Consider the following 18,840-nt stretch of genomic DNA (forward strand, 5'->3'; position numbering starts at 1 on the left):
CATCGGCTCTCGTAGTCTTCTTACGTCTTTTTGATCTTGTATGATCACAAGGGGTTCTTTCCCATCTGTGGAAAACTGTTGTTGTTCTGCCTTATCATAAGCCGGGCACTTCGGGCCATGTTACCTCACACTATTGTCCCATTGTTCTTATAAATGCAGTTTGCAAGGTGCTGGAACGTCTAGTAAAAAGACTTTTGGTGTAGTATTTGGAAACACATAATAGTGTTTCCATTAGTCAGTTTTGGTTTCATAAGGGCCGCTCCACTATTGACCCCATACTCCTTTAGATATCAATGTTCGAAATGCCTTAGTAACCACTCGGTTATCACAGTTTTTTTTTTTTTTTTTTTGATCCTGAAAAGGCATGTGACACTACTTAGGGATATAGAATCTTGGCTCAAGCTCATTCCTTAGGCCTCTGGAGCAATTTCCCATTTTCTCTTTAAAACTTTTTGTCTGAGACATTTCCGTTTACGTGTTAATAAATTGTTTTTCCCAGACTTTGTTCAAGCTGAAGGTGTCCCTCAGGGATGTATTTTAGCACCAGTATTTTTCTGCTTTGTTATGAATGATCTGGCCTCTGTTCTCCCACTTAATATTTGGTCATCACTTTATGCTGATGACTTTCTATAACTTGAGCAGACGCTGACTGCCGCTTAATAGAAGCCTCACTCCAGAATGCTGTCAACCGTGTTTTCCATTGAATTTGGGTTACTACTCATTGGTTTAAAATTTCTGGCGCTTAAGCGCACCAAATTACTTTCACCAGACGTTCTGTTGTCTCTGATACTCCATTGTATCTGTATGTGATACGGTCAGATTATTTCGGCCTTCGGTCAGATTTCTCGTCGGTTGTCCTGGAAGCCTCATATATTATGATCGCTCAGCGACCGTAAAACATCCATTTTAAAGTATTGATTTAATTATCGTTAGCCTAGTAAATATTTTTATAATTAAATTATTTAATTTTTGTATATTCAACATATTAATTTGTTAGATTAAGCATTTAAGTTATAAAACAGTTTTTTAACCCTAGACTGGCATTCTTCAATTTTTCATATTCACGAAACCTCAAAAAATGGAGTTAACCAGGGAATCACTTGAACTGTGAGGCCCAGCATACACCCATTTTCACACCCACACACATCCTCACAAGTACTTGTTTTATATCCCCAGTCACTAACGACACTAAGGAGTGCACCTACCCACCTCCTCAACTACAAAATGCCCATGTAGTTCAAAACTTCATCTGGAATACAAGCAGCAGTGTCTACGGAGTGTACTACGAGTGCAACGGTGGACGGTACTTGGTATCTGGCTCACCTGGCTTGCTGACGCAGTGTGTGAGTGGTACCTGGTCGTCCTTCTCCGAGAACTGTGTTCCAGGTAGGAAGTGGATGATTCTGCTCCTTTGTTCTGGGTAGTAGGGATCGAGAGAAACACCAGTGTTTTCTCGGGAACGAGGTGTTGTGATGTGAGATATACTGGCTCATCTCTGAGGAAATGTCTTGACAGAAAATAATGCTTTGGCTAGCCATTTCATCAGTACTTGCAAAAATTAAAACATTAATTAGGCCAGTTATTTCTTATACCACTTATTAATTGTTGTCTTTTCCTGCCAGAACAATGACATCATGATGAAATAATAATCTTTTAATCACAACATCTTTCTCAACATCTGTACCCAACCTTCAGAGTACAAGCACTGTACTTCCCACCTCTCTCCAATAATCCTCTTTTAATCGCAACATCTGCACCTTCAAGGTCCAAAAATTGTACTTTCCCTTTCCCCTCCATATTTCAAGTCCGGCTTAACGTTTCTTAATCCTGACCCTTAGTCAGGTCACACCAATTCACTCTACACAGGTAATTTCTCAGTCCTATGAAATCGGCCAAGCGGAAGTCAGGGACATTGACATAATGGTAGTTATTAAGATAATTTCATGATATATTGAAACTTGTCATATGTGATAACTTTCCCGAAGCTTATCATTAACCACAATATTAATAACTAGAGATATCCTTGATGGCAAGAACCAAGTCAATCTGGTTATTTCCTCTAGTTGTTTCTGTCACAAACTGTTTTAATAAACAATCCTGAATCATATCAAGAAAGTCGCTAGACTCAAGATATCCTGTTAAATTACTCATATCAATCTCTCGAAAGTTAAAATCACCCATTAACACAACATTTTCGTACCTAGATGCCATATGAATTTCGTCTCATACAAGTTTACTGGGTTCTCTATTAAAGTTTGGGGGATCTGTAGATCACTTCCAAGATTATTTTTCACGTCCCTCCAGAAACTGTAGTAAAACAGATTCGATGCCTGTCGTTTCCAATTTATTATCTTGTCTAAATTATCTCTGATATTCATCGCCACTCCACTACCCATCCTATTAACCCTATCGGTGAGGAACAATTTATATCCTTGTATGAGGCATTCGAAAGACATTTCTCTATCAGGTTGAACCAGGTCTCTCTTATAGCAATAATGTCTATCTTTCCCTCACATCGAATTAATCATTCCTTTGTCTTATTTCATATGCTCCTACTTTTAGTATAGCATATCTTAATTAAGGGAGCTCTCGTCACTCACTGCCCTCTATGGTCTCTCTTTGTTTGTTGACCTGTTCCATTGCATTTATTAGCAACTTCATGATGAACAATGTCTTGAACATATCCTTAAAGTATGCTTGCAATTTTTGCCACTTTCATTCCTCATACTATAATCTTATTGTTTCTCACACACCCATACCTCTGTCTTCTATCAGTTTAAAGTTCTAGACAATTTAGCAACAGCCCCCATTAGAGAGCTGGATAGCGCTACCACTCGTCCTTCAGAAAGATGCACCCTCCCATCCCTTGCATACATATAATGTTTGCCATAGAAATTGTCCCAGCTGTTTATCAATGGGACTACAAGCTCTCTGCAGCACCTCTAGCCAGTAATTTACACCAATTCCCCTAGAAATCCTTTCATTGCTCACCTCTCTTCTAGGGAAAATGCTACATATGATCCGGAACCCCAACCCCTTAGACCTAATTAAATCTATAGCTATCCTGTACTTATTAGTAGCTCATGTCTCCTGTCCTGCCCTTTCCACCATCACTGAAGCAGATAATGGGCTTGTTCCTCTTACCTGACATGATATTAACCAACCTATTAATTATATTACCAACACCGGCTCCTGGGAAACACCCTTTGTCTCACCTTACTATCTCTTTCAGAAAGCACAGTCAATATATCTTATCTGTGTTACCAACCACAAGGATATTTCCACCTTTATTAGCAGAAGAGTTAGTGGTACTTATATTTTCTCTGATCATCGAAGTACAATCGTCCTGAAGAACAGAGAAGCAAATTCCAACCTTCGAATCCTCTCTTTTAACCTTCCTCACTTCGGTGTTTCTTTCTTTACTGGAAACTTCTACCCAGTGTGTTCCTAACTGCTGGTAACCTGTTTATGTTCCATAACCTAAACCACGTCACATTCAATGCTACACTTATCCTGGTAATTTTTTTGTATCTTACTTTCCTGCTTGGGAAGTAGAACCTACACCTTGCACTTTGAACTCAGACTCTAAGACACCACAAAAGCAAGCCATGGTGCACTATAATACTCCACAATGATGTCCTAAAAACCGCTCATGACAGGTATGAAATGTCGTAACCATTGATCTGCTTCAGCTGGGTGCCCGGCTGAGAGAGATCCCCGATGCCTAGCATCCAGCAATACCCTCAGTTCCGCAAACACCCCAACGGAATCACCATTTATAAAAGAATGGCAGACTTTTAGCATGGGACATTACCTGCATGTCGACTCTGGCTGACACCTACATCCGTTACAGCATTGGGCAACAAGGAGGTGCTGCGGATCACAAGAGCGAGTACAAGATCAGCAAGTACAAAGACCTAAACCATCAGCACATTCGTATCAGTTTGTCCCAATGGGATCGAAGATCCTAAGTTAACTGGAAAAGAACGCCACACATTTCCTCAAAGGACTGAGTTCCGAACTCAATGAATTCACTAGGGATCCAAGGGTGGCCACGTTCATGTTCCAGGGTCTCAGCATGGTCATCCAGAGGGGAAATGCTTGCTGTATATTTGGTTCCCGTCCAGCTTCAGAGGAGCTGGAGGAGATTCATAATCTTTGATATATGTACTACTGTTTTCATTTAGCTCAGCTCCTGGGAACCAAGCTAATATTAAAATGGTATAAAATACCGACAGATTGTTAGGTAAGACACATATGCAACAGTTAGGTATCTTTATTTCATTAATGTCATTATGCTGTACATGTTCCGGACTCAAGTCATCCTAGGAATAAATGATCTCAGATGAAGTGATGTTCTGGAGAAAGGTACAGTCAGAGTGAAGTTGATGCTTTCTGCCCGTCTTGTTATGTAGATTACTTCTCGCTATCCTCAGAGTAGAGCCAAGTGTGGTACTTTGACAATATCGGCCTTGTACATTACAGTGAGGCCTTCCACATCTCTCCGATGTTGAAGGTTCTGCTGAAATGACAGATCTATCCAGGTTGGGTACAGGCGAGAGACGAGTCGTCTTGCTCTGTTCTGTACTCTGTTAAGCAGTCGCAGATGAGAAGGGGGGCAGGCAACCAAGGAAAGTGGAGCATACTCAAGGTGTGAGCCTACTTGTGATCTTGCAACCTTTGTTGTTGAGCAGATGCGAGATATGTCGAAGTACTGTAAGCTTCCTGGCTGCCTTGTTTGCAAGATTTACAGCGTGTTTCTTCATCGTCAGTTTGGTGTCAGATTTCACCCCAAGGATATCAACTTCGTCCCCAGGTACCAACACACTCCCATTCACACTTACTACTGCTGCGGCATTACCATCATGGTACCTGGAGATCATCATCACTTGAGTTTTCTCAGGAGCAAATGTTACCTTCCATTGATTTTCTCAGGCTGATATAGCTCTTAGCTGGTGATTGATGTAGCATAGAGCGGTTGGATAAGTAAATATCAGAGTACAGTCGTCTGCATATGCATGAGGTTCACATGAGATGAAGTAGGCCTCTGAAGTAGACATTCCATAACAATGGCCCAACCACACTTCCCTGTGGAACACTTCCCCAATAGGACGTCTTGCTGATTCTGTCCCACTGAGAAGGTAATCACTGAGGAGACATAGTGTAGATCCTGCAATTCCCAGTATTTGCAGATCTGCCAAGAGGCCCTGGTGCCATACTCGGTCGAAAGCGCCAGCAATGTTCAGTGCTACCACACAGCTGACTTTGGATTCATCCAGTAACTGGTGCCACTAAGTGGAGAGGTTTAACAATAGATCAACAGCACAGTAAACTTTCCTGAAGCCATATTGACGGTTACAAAGCAGTGAGTGGTAGTCAAAAAAACTCTGTCATTTGTCGTGAGATTTTTGTCTCAAGGATCTTGCCAGTGATTGACAGGAGTGACACTGGTCTGTAGTTGCTGATTTCTGCTCTGCTCTTCTTTTTGTGAACTGGGACTACATTTACCTTGTTCCACAGAGAAAGGCCATTTACACTATACTAGGCAGTGCCGAAAGATGCGAGTTAGAGTTGCTCCCAGCTGGTCTACACATCTACTCAGCAATCTTGGGCTCAATATGTCTGGGCCCACAGCCTTTTCTTGGTCCAGCGATTTAAGAAGACGATGCACCTCCTCCTGCTTTATTGTCACCCCTGACAGCTTTGACACAGTTCTTGCAGCTAGCCAAGGAGGGTCACTTGCTGGATCTAGAACTTGCAAAGAGGTCAGCTTTCTCCTGACTACTGGTAGAGGTGGTCCCATCTTGTCGATTTAGAAGTGGAATAAGTTCACCAGGCAGATAACCTTGTTTGTCTTTGACCAAGAACCACTAGGTTTTGGAGCCCACTGTACCTGATGCTAGCTCTCTTTTTGTGTCCCGCTCCCATTTAGAGATGACCCACTTTTGAACTTCACTCATATGCCTATGTAAGTTCCTGTTATAGGTAGTGGTATGTCTCTTATACCTTCACCAAACCATGTACTTAGTAGTAGCAGCCTCTCTACTACGAAACCCGAACCAAGGTTGATCTGTAGGCTTCGTCATGTACTGCCGGTGAGGGATGAGCTTTCGTTGTAGATTAAGGATGTGTGCAGTGGTTGTCAACATCACCTTGGAGAAAAGCATTCCAGTCGGAGATGGCGAGCTCAGAGCAAAGGGCTGGCCTGTTTCCTCTTTCCCAACAGCCAGGTTATTCGTGTGGATTCCTCACCTCATTCTGTTGGAATTCTCAGTGACGTAAAAGCAAGCTTGTTGGCAAGTGAACATGCCTTCTGACAGATAACTCACTACTGGGTCGAGGGAGAAGCCAGAGATGTGAGTAGGGAAATCAGCAAAGTTTCTCATGTCAAACACTGCATGAATATCATCAAAGTCCCTCTGTATAAGATGTTGGTTGAGGTTACCAACTATTATAATATGTTGACATTTGTGTTGGAACAGACGGGTGTCCACATTTTCCTCATTTGCCATCAAGACACTGCATGGCTGAGGATATGAAATCTCCACCTCTCCTTACTTGAAGGCGGATTATTATTATTATTATTATTATTATTATTATTATTATTATTATTATTATTATTATTATTATTATTATCATTATTATTATTATTATTATTATTATTATTATTATTATCAAAAGGCAGCGCTAAACCACAAGGGTTTCTTGACGTAACATTCCGTCTTCATGAAACGTCTTGACAGAATCGTCACTGCCCTCTCAGGCGAAGAACTCAAGTCATCCATCGAGGAACAGAACATCTGCGTTTCATTGGAAATCATTACAAAGGTACCAAACGCCTCATCAATGATCAAGATCACCTTCAAGGACATTGCCATGGCTGCCCACGCTCTTTCTGACGGACTAGCCATACTAGTACATAGGCCAAGTCAGTACATAGGCCTGCTAGTGCTCACCTCAATCACTACATTTGTTCAAAACACACTTAAGTATCACTGATATTCGTTTCCATGAACGAGTTGGTTACTTCTACTGGTGTCTCGTAGGTAGTACAATGCCACTGATTTTTTTTTCCCTCAGCAACCTTCGTAGTTAGGTAAAGTTTTTTTTCTGTATCAAGATTTTTAAATGCAACTTTGATATTAAAATTCGTAGGTAGGGAAGGTATATCAAGAAAGTTTTCGTGGTAAGGGAGAACTAAAATATTTTTAGTTGAATGAGGTTGTAATTTTTTTACAATTCAAAAAAACACAAACAACCTTATTCAAATCAAAATGTTGTTCAATACAAAACATCGGGACATGCCTGCTGAATGTCACATACAGGGTTTTAAATTGTTCCAAGTGGACAGAAGTATCGGGAAGGGGGGTGGGGTGGCACTGTATGTCCGAGATCGCTTGAACTGTTGCATAAAAACAGGTATAAAGTTTAAAACCCATACTGAGTCTGTTTGGATAGAATTTTTAGAGGGACATGTAAAATTGATTTTAGGTGTAATATACCGTCCCCCAAACTTAGATAGGGACTAAGGGAGACTACTATGGGAGGAAATTGTTAAGGCCACCAGGCACGATAACGTAGTAATTCTAGGAGACTTTAACTTTAGTCATATTGATTGGAATTTCTTGACTGGGAATTTAGAATCAAACGACTTCTTAGAAGTAGTTCAGGATTGTTTTTTGAAGCAGTTTGTGACAGAGCCTACAAGGGGAAATAACCTGCTTGACTTAGTTCTGGCAAACAATGAATCCCTTGTTAATAATTTAGAAATTTTAAAGGAACTCGGTGCTAGCGGCCACAAATCAATTACTTTTAGCATTGAATGGAAGTATGATAGTAGGGATAACTCAGTAACAGTTCCAGATTTTCGCTTAGCAGATTACAATGGGCTTAGAGAACACTTATCATCTGTTGACTGGGGTAACGAAGAGAGCTATCAATATGACAGTTTTCTAAACACAATACATGCTGCCCAAAGGACATTTATCCCATATAAGGAAATTAGATCGAATAGAAATGACCCCAGATGGATTAATAATAGGCTCAAATATCTTTTAGGACAGATGAAAGGAATTTATAGGCGCATCAAAAGAGGTGAGAATCATCTTATGAATCAATATATTGACATTAAGAGGGACGTTAAAAAGGGGATAAGAAAGGCTAAACGGGACTATGAAATTAAAGTTGTTAGGGATTCTAAAACTAACCCAAAAGGTTTTTTCCAGGTTTATAGAACAAAAGTTAGAGTTAAGATAGATCCCCTTAAAAATAACTCTGGGCATCTCACTGACAAGGAGAATGAATTATTATTATTATAATCAAAAAGAAGCGCTAAGCCACAAGGAAGGAGAATGAAATGTGTTCTATTCTTAATAATTATTTTCTCTCGGTTTTCACTCAGGAAGACACTGACAGTATCCCAGTAATTAATTTTTATAGTGGGCTTGAAGATGATAAATTATGCAATATCACAGTCACTAGCGATATGGTTATCAAACAGATAGACCGGTTAAAGCAAAATAAATCCCCGGGCCCTGATGAACTGTTTTCAAGGGTTCTTAAAGAGTGTAAAGTGGAACTCTGTGAACCTATAACTAATATTTTTAATTTATCTCTTCAAACAGGTGTAGTGCCTGATATGTTGAAGATGGCTAAAGTAATTCCTATTTTTAAAGCAGGGGACAAGTCGTTACCGTCAAATTACCGCCCAATAAGCCTGACCTCAATTGTAGGCAAATTACTAGAGTCAGTTATAGCTGATAATATAAGAAGCCATCTCGATAGGCATAATTTGATTAATGATACTCAACAAGGTTTCACCAGGGGCCGTTCCTGCCTAACTAATTTATTAACCTTCTTCAGCAAAGCTTTTGAGGCCGTTGATCAGAATAAAGAATTCGATATTGTATATTTAGATTTTAGTAAGGCTTTTGATAGAGTACCACATCAGAGACTTTTGAAGAAAGTAGCTGCTCATGGCATTGGGGGAAAAATGCTGTCATGGATCGAGTCATGGCTCGCTAATAGGAAGCAGAGAGTGTGCATAAATGGGGTTAAATCTGAGTGGGGATCTGTAACAAGTGGCGTTCCGCAGGGATCAGTTTTAGGCCCATTGTTGTTTATAATATATATAAACGACCTTGACGAGGGAATTATTAGTGACATAAGCAAATTTGCTGATGACACGAAGATAGGTAGGATAATCGATTCAGACGTTGATGTCTCACAACTTCAGGAGGATTTAGACAAACTCAATTCGTGGTCAGAAAAGTGGCAGATGCAGTTCAATGTAGATAAATGTAAAATTCTAAAGCTCGGAAATGTCCATAACCCTAGCACCTACCAGCTTAATAATGTTGAACTTAGCCGTATAGAATGCGAAAAAGATTTGGGGGTTATGGTAAGCAGCAACCTTAAACCAAGACAGCAGTGCCTAAGCGTGCGTAATAAGGCAAATAGATAATTGGGATTTATTTCAAGAAGTGTAAGCAACAGAAGTCCAGAGGTTATACTGCAGCTTTAAACATCATTAGTAAGGCCTCACCTAGATTATGCAGCTCAGTTCTGGTCTCCATATTACAGAATGGACATAAATTCGTTAGAAAACATTCAGCGAAGGATGACTAAATTAATACATAGCATTAGAAATCTTCCTTATGAAGAAAGATTGAAGACTCTTAAGTTACATTCACTTGTTAGACGAAGAATGAGGGGAGACCTGATCGAAGTGTATAAGTGGAAGATAGGTATTAATAAAGGGGATATTAACAAGGTCTTGAGGATATCTCTCCAGGAGAGAACCCGCAGTAATGGATTCAAATTGGACAAGTTTAGATTTAGAAGGGATGTAGGAAAGTATTGGTTTGGAAATAGGGTAGTTAATGAGTGGAACAGTCTACCTAACTGGGTTATTGAGGCTACTAGGACTTTGGGTAGTTTCAAATATAGGTTGGATAAATACATGAGTGAGAGGGGTTGGATTTGAGTTATCAGAGCTTATTTCTTGGGTGGCATTGAAAATTGGGTTGGGCAAACGTTTTGTTAGTGGGATGGATTGTAAAGGACCTGCCAAGTATGGGCCAACAGGCCTGCTGCAGTGTTCCTCCTTTCTTATGTTCTTATGTTTCCCCCTTACCAAGAAAACTTTCTTGATATACCTTCTACACTAAGGAATTTTAATATCAAAGTTGTATTTAAAAATCTTGATATACTAAAATTTTTGATTAAAAATCCCCAGAAAATGCTGATGTGTACTTTGCTCTGTGAAGACGTGTCTAGTGTGCTCACTTTGAAACTTATCCAAGATGTCCTCTATTGAGCAACTTTGCCAGCAGCTTAAGAAGGCTCTAACGGTGGCTAAGATCTAGATATGACGACTGACGGAGGAAAACAAGAGATTCGTAGTAATCCTGTTGTGTATTCTCGAGTCAAGAAAGGAACGTGTCCAGACAACATGGAGCGATGCTGAGGATCAAGAGAATGCATGGTGAGATAGAAACGGCGAAGAACTGGCGGACTACTGTGGAAATTTCAAACAACTTCTCCGTGCTATCCGACGAATGTGAGTCGACTATTGGGAACGACATGACAAAGAACACCAAGGAAGGTATGAATATTGTGATTGTTGAGGACAGTCAGATTAGATACATGGATAGGAATAGAAGACAGAGGGTTTGCTTTCCAGGGGCTGGGATAGAGGAAATTGTTAGTCTGCTTGACAACATCATGAAAGGTAATGGGATCAATCTTATTATCTGCTTCAGTGCTGGAGGCAATGATGTAGAGATTAGAGATTTTGCCACTGAATTGGCTAGTTTATTGTGCACTTCATATGCATCCTGTGGACGGTAGTGCAAGAGTAAATGGATACACAGAAGGCCTAGGAACTAGGCCCCAAAGAGTTAACAGGAGAACAATTGAATTTATATCTGAAGTTCACTTGCATTTGGTTTGATCATCATCTGTGTGTCTCCCAAACAGCCAGAAGAGCTTGTAACCAAGCCTAAGCTTGGCCACTACAACATCAGTCAGTCTGTTAACATTGCAAGTTGCTCCATAAGCATTGTTATCTACGTTCATGTTATCATTGTGGGTTATATATCTACTCAGGTGTCTAATTGCATTCCTGTAACATTTATTTTCATTATTTAATTTTTCCTAATATTATTCCTAATGCTAGACACAGATATAGCAAAGTTATGTTCTACATTCTCCTTCAGGGTACTCTTCTTAGCAAACATATCATCTTTATCATGAAGGAGTAATCCAATGTACATTGATTTCTTTCTCTCGGATTTTTGAGTATCTGTACCTGGCTTCTCTAATGAGCATGCTGTTAGTCATTATATGAGTCAAGAGCCCTCAATGATGACACAGAATCAGTAATGATTCCTAATGGCACTAAAGCTAACTTGTGATGCTAAGCTTGACAGTCAAGCTCAGCATCACAAGTTAGCTTTAGGGCCATTAGGATTACAAACAATTCAGTTTGCAGTGTAGACGCCCAGTTAATTCTTATGCCCAACTCAACAAATTCATTATCGTTCTTAACTAGGGAGGTGGTAAATAGAGCAGATGCAGCCCTGCTAGCAATAGACATTATTAGGAAAAAGGGTGGGAGCCTTGTTATATGTGGCATTTGGCCAAGAAGAGAATGTTGGAAATGAATGGTTGTCCAAAGCATTGGTATAAATTATTGGCTGGACAAACACTTTAAGGATAATGCAGTACCATTTATCGATAACTGAGACCACTTCTTTGGCAGAAAAGCATATATGCCAGGGATGGGGTTCACTTATCCAGGGCAGGTGTGGGTTTTCACGCTAGCTCAGTTCAGGGTGTTGTTAGGATTTTAGACTAAGATTAGTTAGAAGTATGGGTTTAGAAATGGTAAATTATGAGTGTGGGAATACTGATGTAGGCTTTGACATTATTATTTTGACATTATCTTAAAAATAACTGTCATCAAGTAACACTGGGTAATGATGATAACAGAACTTGTATAAAAGAAAACTGAAAATGAAAAATGTGCAGAAGAAAAAAGCATATTAATGTGTATTATATTTGTAGTCGAAAAAAGAAATAAATTTAATGAGTTAAGTTTGGTAGCATATGCTGGGAAGCTTGATGTCATTGCAATAACTGAAACATGGTATAATTTAAAGAGATGAGTTTGATTGCTGAGTGTCATAATCAAGGGCTTAAGTTGTTCCATGTAGATAGATGCTAATGCGACGGTCTGGAGTTTTGAGACTCTCTGATCGCGGGTTCTATCTCCGCCCGTGGTATGGTTTATAACAGGAAAAGTGGTGGAGTTGCACTATATGTACCAGAAAATATAAATTTTTGCATAAAAAATGGTATAAAAATAGATGGATTAGTAACAGAATCTATTTGGGTAGAATTTCTAGAAAGTTAAGAACTAATTCTGGGTGTAATATACCGACCTTCAGGTTTGGATAACGATAGAGGGAGACTTCTTTGGGACGTAACTGGTAGGGCCTCTAGACACAACAACGTAGTGATAGTAGAAAATTTTAACTTTAGTCAAATTGACTGGACGTCTTTGACTTATCTGGAGTTCAGTGACTTTCTGGAAGTAGTTCAGGACTGCTTTCTCAAACAGTGTGTAACAGAGCCTACCAGAGGTAATAATTTGCTTGACTTAGTATTGTCAAGTTTAGAAACACTCATAAATAATCTGGAGATCACTGAAGAACTTGGCGCAAGTGATCACAAATTACGTGAATAATAGCACAATAAAGTATCCGATTTTCGTTTTGCTAATTATAATGGACTTAGGAAACACCTATGTAATCTCGATTGAGGTATTCTAGCTAATGATTTCATTGACGTTGATCATACGATAACCAAGGGATGTGCATTTATGAATTTTTTCTTAATAATGTACTACGTACACAGAATATATATATTCCCATGAGAAGAATTAGGTCAAATAAGAATATTCTCAGATGGATTAACAATAGACTAAAGCACTTATTGGGAGAAAAGAGATAAATTTATAGGCGCATCAAAACATAAGAACATAAGAATGGAGGAACACTGCAGCAGGCCTACTTGTCAAACCCACGTCTATCCAACGCTACCCAAGAATTTACTCAAGTACCCACGACATCAATCACACCCATTTCTCCCAATTATATATTTGTCCAATCTCTTTTTAAAGCTACCCAAGGTTTTTGCCATCCTGCGAAATATTGCAGGTCCATGGCCTGTGGTGCCGAGGACCATACCAATACATCTTGTGGACTACCTCCCTCCTGCCTTAATTGTCAAGCCTTGTAAATAGGTATTACATTTGCCATTTTCCACTTATCAGGCACTATGCCATTTTGTAGTGATATGTTGAAAAGATTAGCCCTGATGAACTGCAAACAGTTCATCAGGACCTGGGGATTTGTAAGGTTTTAATTTCTTTATTTGTCTGAGGACCATGTCACTAGTTACCCTAATAGTGCATAGTTTATTATCGTCCTGTTCTACATAATCTATTTCAGGAATTTCACTAGCATTTTCCTGGGTAAAAACTGAGAGGAAGTAAGTATTGAAAACTTTACATATCCTTGTCACTGTCAGTGATCTGACCAGAGTTACTCTTAAGTGGGGCAATCTTGTCCCTAATCTTACTTCTGTATACCTGAAAGAAGCCTTTTGGGTTAGTGTTCGAATCCCTTGCAACCGTAGCCTCATACTCCTTTTTTGCTTTTCTTATTCCTTTTTTTTTATTTCTCTCTTTAATTGAATGTATTGATTTCTTAACTGCCCCCTCCCCTCTTTTGATACGCCTATATATGCCTCTTTTTTCACCAATGGGATGTTTTAATTTATTGTTCATCCATTTGGGATCATTTTTGTTAGATCTAATTTCCCCTACATGGAACAAAAGTTGTCTGGGCAGCTAGAACTATGCTCTGAAAAACGTCATATTGTCAACCAAGATCACCTCCCTGACCCATAGTCAGGTCATCCCAATTTAGCCCACCCAGGTAATTTCTCAGTCCCATGACATCGGCAAAGTGAAAGTCAGGGACAGAGATTTCATTGCGGTTATCTGGGTAATTCCATTCTATATTGAAACTAAGTGATTTGTGATCACTTTCCCCAAGCTCATCATTAACCTCAAGATTATTAATTAGTGGCTCCTTGGTGACAAGAATCAAGTCAAGCAGACTGTTTCCTCTAGTGGGTTCTGACACAACCTGTTCTAAAAAGCAATCCTGAACCACATCACGAAAGTCACTAGACTCAAGATTTCCTGTCATATTGTTCCAATCAATTTGTCTAAAGTTAAAATCTCCCACTTACACAACATTTTCATATCTAGATGCCTTATGAATTTCGTCCCATAACAGCTTACTGTTATAGGCCCCCAGCTTACTGGGGGCCTATAAATCACACCCAAAATTAATTTGTCACGACCCTCGAGAAATTGTAGCCAAACAGATTCTGTGTCCGATGTTTCTAATCTTATATCATGTCTAAGATAATTTAAATTATCGCTGACATACATCGCCTGTATGTTGCATTCAGAAGGCATTTCTCTATCTTTCAGGTTGAACCAAGTCTCTGTTATACCAATAATATCTATATTTCCAGCACTTGCAAGTAATCTTAGCTCATCTATCTTATTTCTTAGACTCCTATTATTTGTATAGTAAACCTTAAGGGAGCTAGTCACTCGTTGCCCTCTACTATCTCTCTTTGTTTGTTGATCAACTGATTTGCCTTTACTAGCAACTTTATTTTGAATATTGTCTTTTAAACATATCCCTGAGGTATCCCGGTAATATCTGCTGTTTTCACCCCTAATACTGCCGCCTGATTGTTTCCCACAAACACTCATACCTCTATAATTTATCAGTTTAAAGTCCTAGACAAGTCAACAATTACCCCCTCAATCGAATTTGCTAATGCAACCACTCCAACCCCAGAGGAATGAACTCCATCTCTTGCATACACATCACATTTGCCAAAGAATTTGTCCCAGTAATCAATGAATGGGATTGCAAGTTCCTTGCAGTACCTATCTAGCCAGCAATTTATACCAATTGCCCTAGACATCCATTCATTGTCCACTGCCTTAGACCTGACTACTTCTATGGCTGACCTGTACTTATCCAGCAGCTCCTGTCTCCTGCCCTTCCCAATGTCATTACCCCCAGCAGTAAGATAATGGGCTTGTTCCCATTACCTGACATAATATTATCCAACCTGCTGACTATGTTACCAACACCAGCTCCTGGGAGACATGCCCTCTGTCTAACCTTTCTATCTCTTACAAAAAGCATGGTCCATATATCTTATCTGAGAATCTCCCACAATTATAATATTCTTACCTTGATTAACAGGGGAATCAGTGGTACCTTCAACCTCACTAACCACTAAGTACACTCGTCCTGGAGAACAGAGAATCGATTTCCTACCTTCACATCTTCTCTATTAACCCTCCTTACCTTCCTTCTTCCTGAACTGTGAACCACTTTCCACTTAAAGTGGCTGCCACTCTCGCTGCTGGTGACCATTTCCTCCTTACCAGCTAAATCCATCTCACACTCACTCCCAAACCCATCTATGCAAAGCTTCAACCTGAGATTCTAAAATACTACAACAAGCCATGGTGCTCGGTAACACTCCATGCTAACTCCCAAGAGCTTAGGCAGGTATGACCACACGTGACCACTGACCTCAGCATACGTAGATACCTCTACCTTCCGATTTCTTGTATCCTTCTCTTTGCAAATCATGGCTTATTTACAGTGGAATATCTGAGGCCTCAGAGGTAAATGGGGTGAGCTTCAGGTGATGCTCTCCCAGTTTTCCCCTGTTTGTGTTTCTTTATATGAACCCAAATTATGCTCCACTGTTATCCATCCCATCTCGGGCTATGTTTTATTATATTCATTAGATTCTTTTCCCGATGGAACCTTTAGTGAGAGTGCACTTATGTCCATTGTATTCCATACCATTATGCTGCAGCCCACATCCACTTGAATAAGTGGTATACAATCTGTTCTTTGTTTGTCTCTCCTTCCCCAATATGTATCCCCATTTCTTCTAGGGGGTGGGGTGTCTCACTGTGACTCTCGCAGCATTCATTGGAGGCTTTTCTCACTTCTGTCCCCCTCCATGTTTTAAATACGGGTACTCCCACCCATTTTGATCCTTGTACTCAATCTCTCTTGCATCGATCTCTGGCTTTGCTCTTCCTCAACTGCACTTGACTTTATCTGGACTTGCATAACAGCAATCATTTTTCAATCATCCTTACTTCTCAGTTGTATTAACCACCTCCTCGCAGCCCACACTGGCAATTTGACCAAGCGAACTGGGACCTTTACTCACGTCAAACTGCTATTAGTGAGGATCCTTCTTCGTCTTCCATTTTAACTGCAGCTTCACCAAACCTTGGTCAGGCATTCTCAGAGGTGTGTGCCTTGGTGATCTCCTGCTTGTGCTCAGGCAGTACTTTTGAAACGTGCTGCATGGGGCAGATATCAGTACAATAGAATCACAGAGCTACTCCTTGATATTAAACAGAGGAGAGCGGTCGCCCACCATGTCATCCGTGAAGGTTAAAGCACTTGGTGGTGGGATTATGTTTCTACCATCACTTCGGCTTCCTCTATGAGTACAGTCTGGAAAAAAAATATGGAAACTAAGTGGCAAATATACTCCCGGCCCGGCTCCCATTCTTCGGGTTACTGGTGTCGCCATAGCAAACCGTCTTGACATTGCCACCGAAATTGGTAATCATCTTGTCCATATCTCTCAGAGGCTCCATATATGCGCCTCGTTTATTTCCTCCAAGTCTGCCAGAGAGTTTGAGCTCTTAGACTTTTCTTCTATGATAGACAAGTGTTATAATGTGCCTCTTACACTTCCGGAATTGGAGGCAACACTCTCCACTTGCTGATCATCGGCAGCTGGGCATGACGGTATTCATATTCGTTTCCTGTAGCATTTGCATCAGTCAGCCCTTGTTGTCCTTTTATGACTCTTTAATCTTATTTGGTCACAAGGAGTTCATGATGCTTCCCACTACCATCCCATTGCTGTTAACAGTGCAGTTTACAAGGTGATGGGATGTCTTGTAAATAAACGTTTGTTGTATTTAAAGACAATAGTCTCTCCACTAGCCAATATGGCTTTCGTAAAGGCCATTCTACTATTGACCCCATACTTCACTTAGATATGTATGTTCGTAATGCCTTTGCCAATAACCACTTAGTTATCGCCATCTTTTTTGACCTAGAGAAGGCATATGGCACAACTTGGAGATATAACATCTTGGCCCAGACCCATTCCATAGGCCTCCAAGGCAATCTGCCATTTTTGCTTAAGAACTTCTTATCTGAGAGACATTTCCGTGTTCAGGCTAATAATAAGCTTTCCCCGGACTTTCTCCAAGCTGATGGTGTCCCCCAGGAGCACCTTCAGCTTCCTATGTACCACACTTTTTGTCCTTGCTATAAATGATCTGGCATCTGTTCTTCCATATATTTGGTCATCACTCAATGTTAATGATTTTGCTATAGTTTGTGCAGGTGCTGGCTGTCACCTCATTGCAGTTTCTCTCCAGCATGCGGTCAATCGTGTTTCCAATTGGGCCACTACTCAGGGGTTTAAATTTCTAGTACTAAAACACACCAGATTACTTTCACTAGACATCCTATCACCCCTGATAATCCATTTTACCTATATGGCTCGCGTATCCCTGAGCGTGTTACTGTCAGGTTTCTCGGCCTTCTGTTTAACCGTTGGTTAAAGTGGAAACCTCACATTACCTCTCTGAAGGCAACTTGTCATAGCCGACTGAACCTCCTTGAAACCTTCGCTCATCTTTTATGGGGGACTGATTGTAGAACTCTCCTTCGACTACATTCTCCCCATATTTTATCGTAAGTCGATTATGGCGGCCAGATATATTCAACGTTCTCTCCTGCAACTCTTTCTAGCCTTGATCCCATCCATCACCAGGGATTATGTTTATGCTTCGGTGCTTTTCGCTTTTCACTTGTTGAGAGCCTCTATGCAGAGGCGAATATTCCATCTTTGACCGATCGCCGTGATGCTCATTGCCTTCGCTATTATATTCGCTATCGTGACCTCCGCAATCCTTCCATTTATAGAATAGTAACGGATGTTAGTAGAAATTCTTTATTTGTTCGTCGCCCCTGTTTACTCCGTCCCTTTTATCTTTGTCTACATTCGCTCTTGTCTTCTTTTCATTTGCCACCTTTCAATGATAGTTTAGCATCTAACTTTTCCCTCCCCACTTGGGAAGTTCCGACGGTTCGTGGCCATGGGGAAAAGCCCAACTGCCTACTGTGGCTTCTCGCTCTCTTTTTCTTAACCACTTACGATCGCATTCCTATGTCATCACAGTGTATACCGATGATTCCAAGTCTTCTATGGTGTCGGGTTAGCAGCAGTATTTCTGGACAGCATTGTGTGAAGGCATTATTATCCTCGACTAGCATTTTTAGGGCTCAATTGTGTGCCATTCTCGTAGCACTTATCCGTATTGCATCTATGTCTGTGTCACCATTTGGGGTAGTTTCAGACTCCCTTAGTGCTTTACAGATTATAAGAAAATTTGTTTCACCTCATTCTCCCAGTTCTTCGTATCCAACTTTGGTTTCTCCGTATCTCTAGCAAACACAAAGATATTTTTTTTGTCTGGTCCCCGGTCATGTTGACGTACAGAGCAATGAACAGGCAGACACTGCTGTGCGTTCAGCAGTACATAACCTCCAAGCTTCATATAGTGGTGTTCCATTCACACATTATTTTGCTGTAATTGCTATCCACCTTCACAAC

At 40.3% G+C, this 18,840-nt stretch overlaps 1 protein-coding gene across 1 annotated transcript in view; it reads left to right on the forward strand.

Annotated features, from left to right (window-relative positions):
* Positions 1 to 18,840, forward strand: part of LOC128685267 (uncharacterized) — a 209,556-nt gene that overhangs the window by 136,545 nt on the left and 54,171 nt on the right. The window contains exon 7 of the mRNA XM_070082741.1: positions 1,177 to 1,386. Within this exon, the coding sequence (XP_069938842.1) occupies positions 1,177 to 1,386 (210 nt within the window). The remainder of the gene's footprint in view (positions 1 to 1,176; positions 1,387 to 18,840) is intronic.

Source organism: Cherax quadricarinatus, chromosome 8, assembly GCF_038502225.1.
Source record: "Cherax quadricarinatus isolate ZL_2023a chromosome 8, ASM3850222v1, whole genome shotgun sequence".
Taxonomy (NCBI): domain Eukaryota; kingdom Metazoa; phylum Arthropoda; class Malacostraca; order Decapoda; family Parastacidae; genus Cherax; species Cherax quadricarinatus.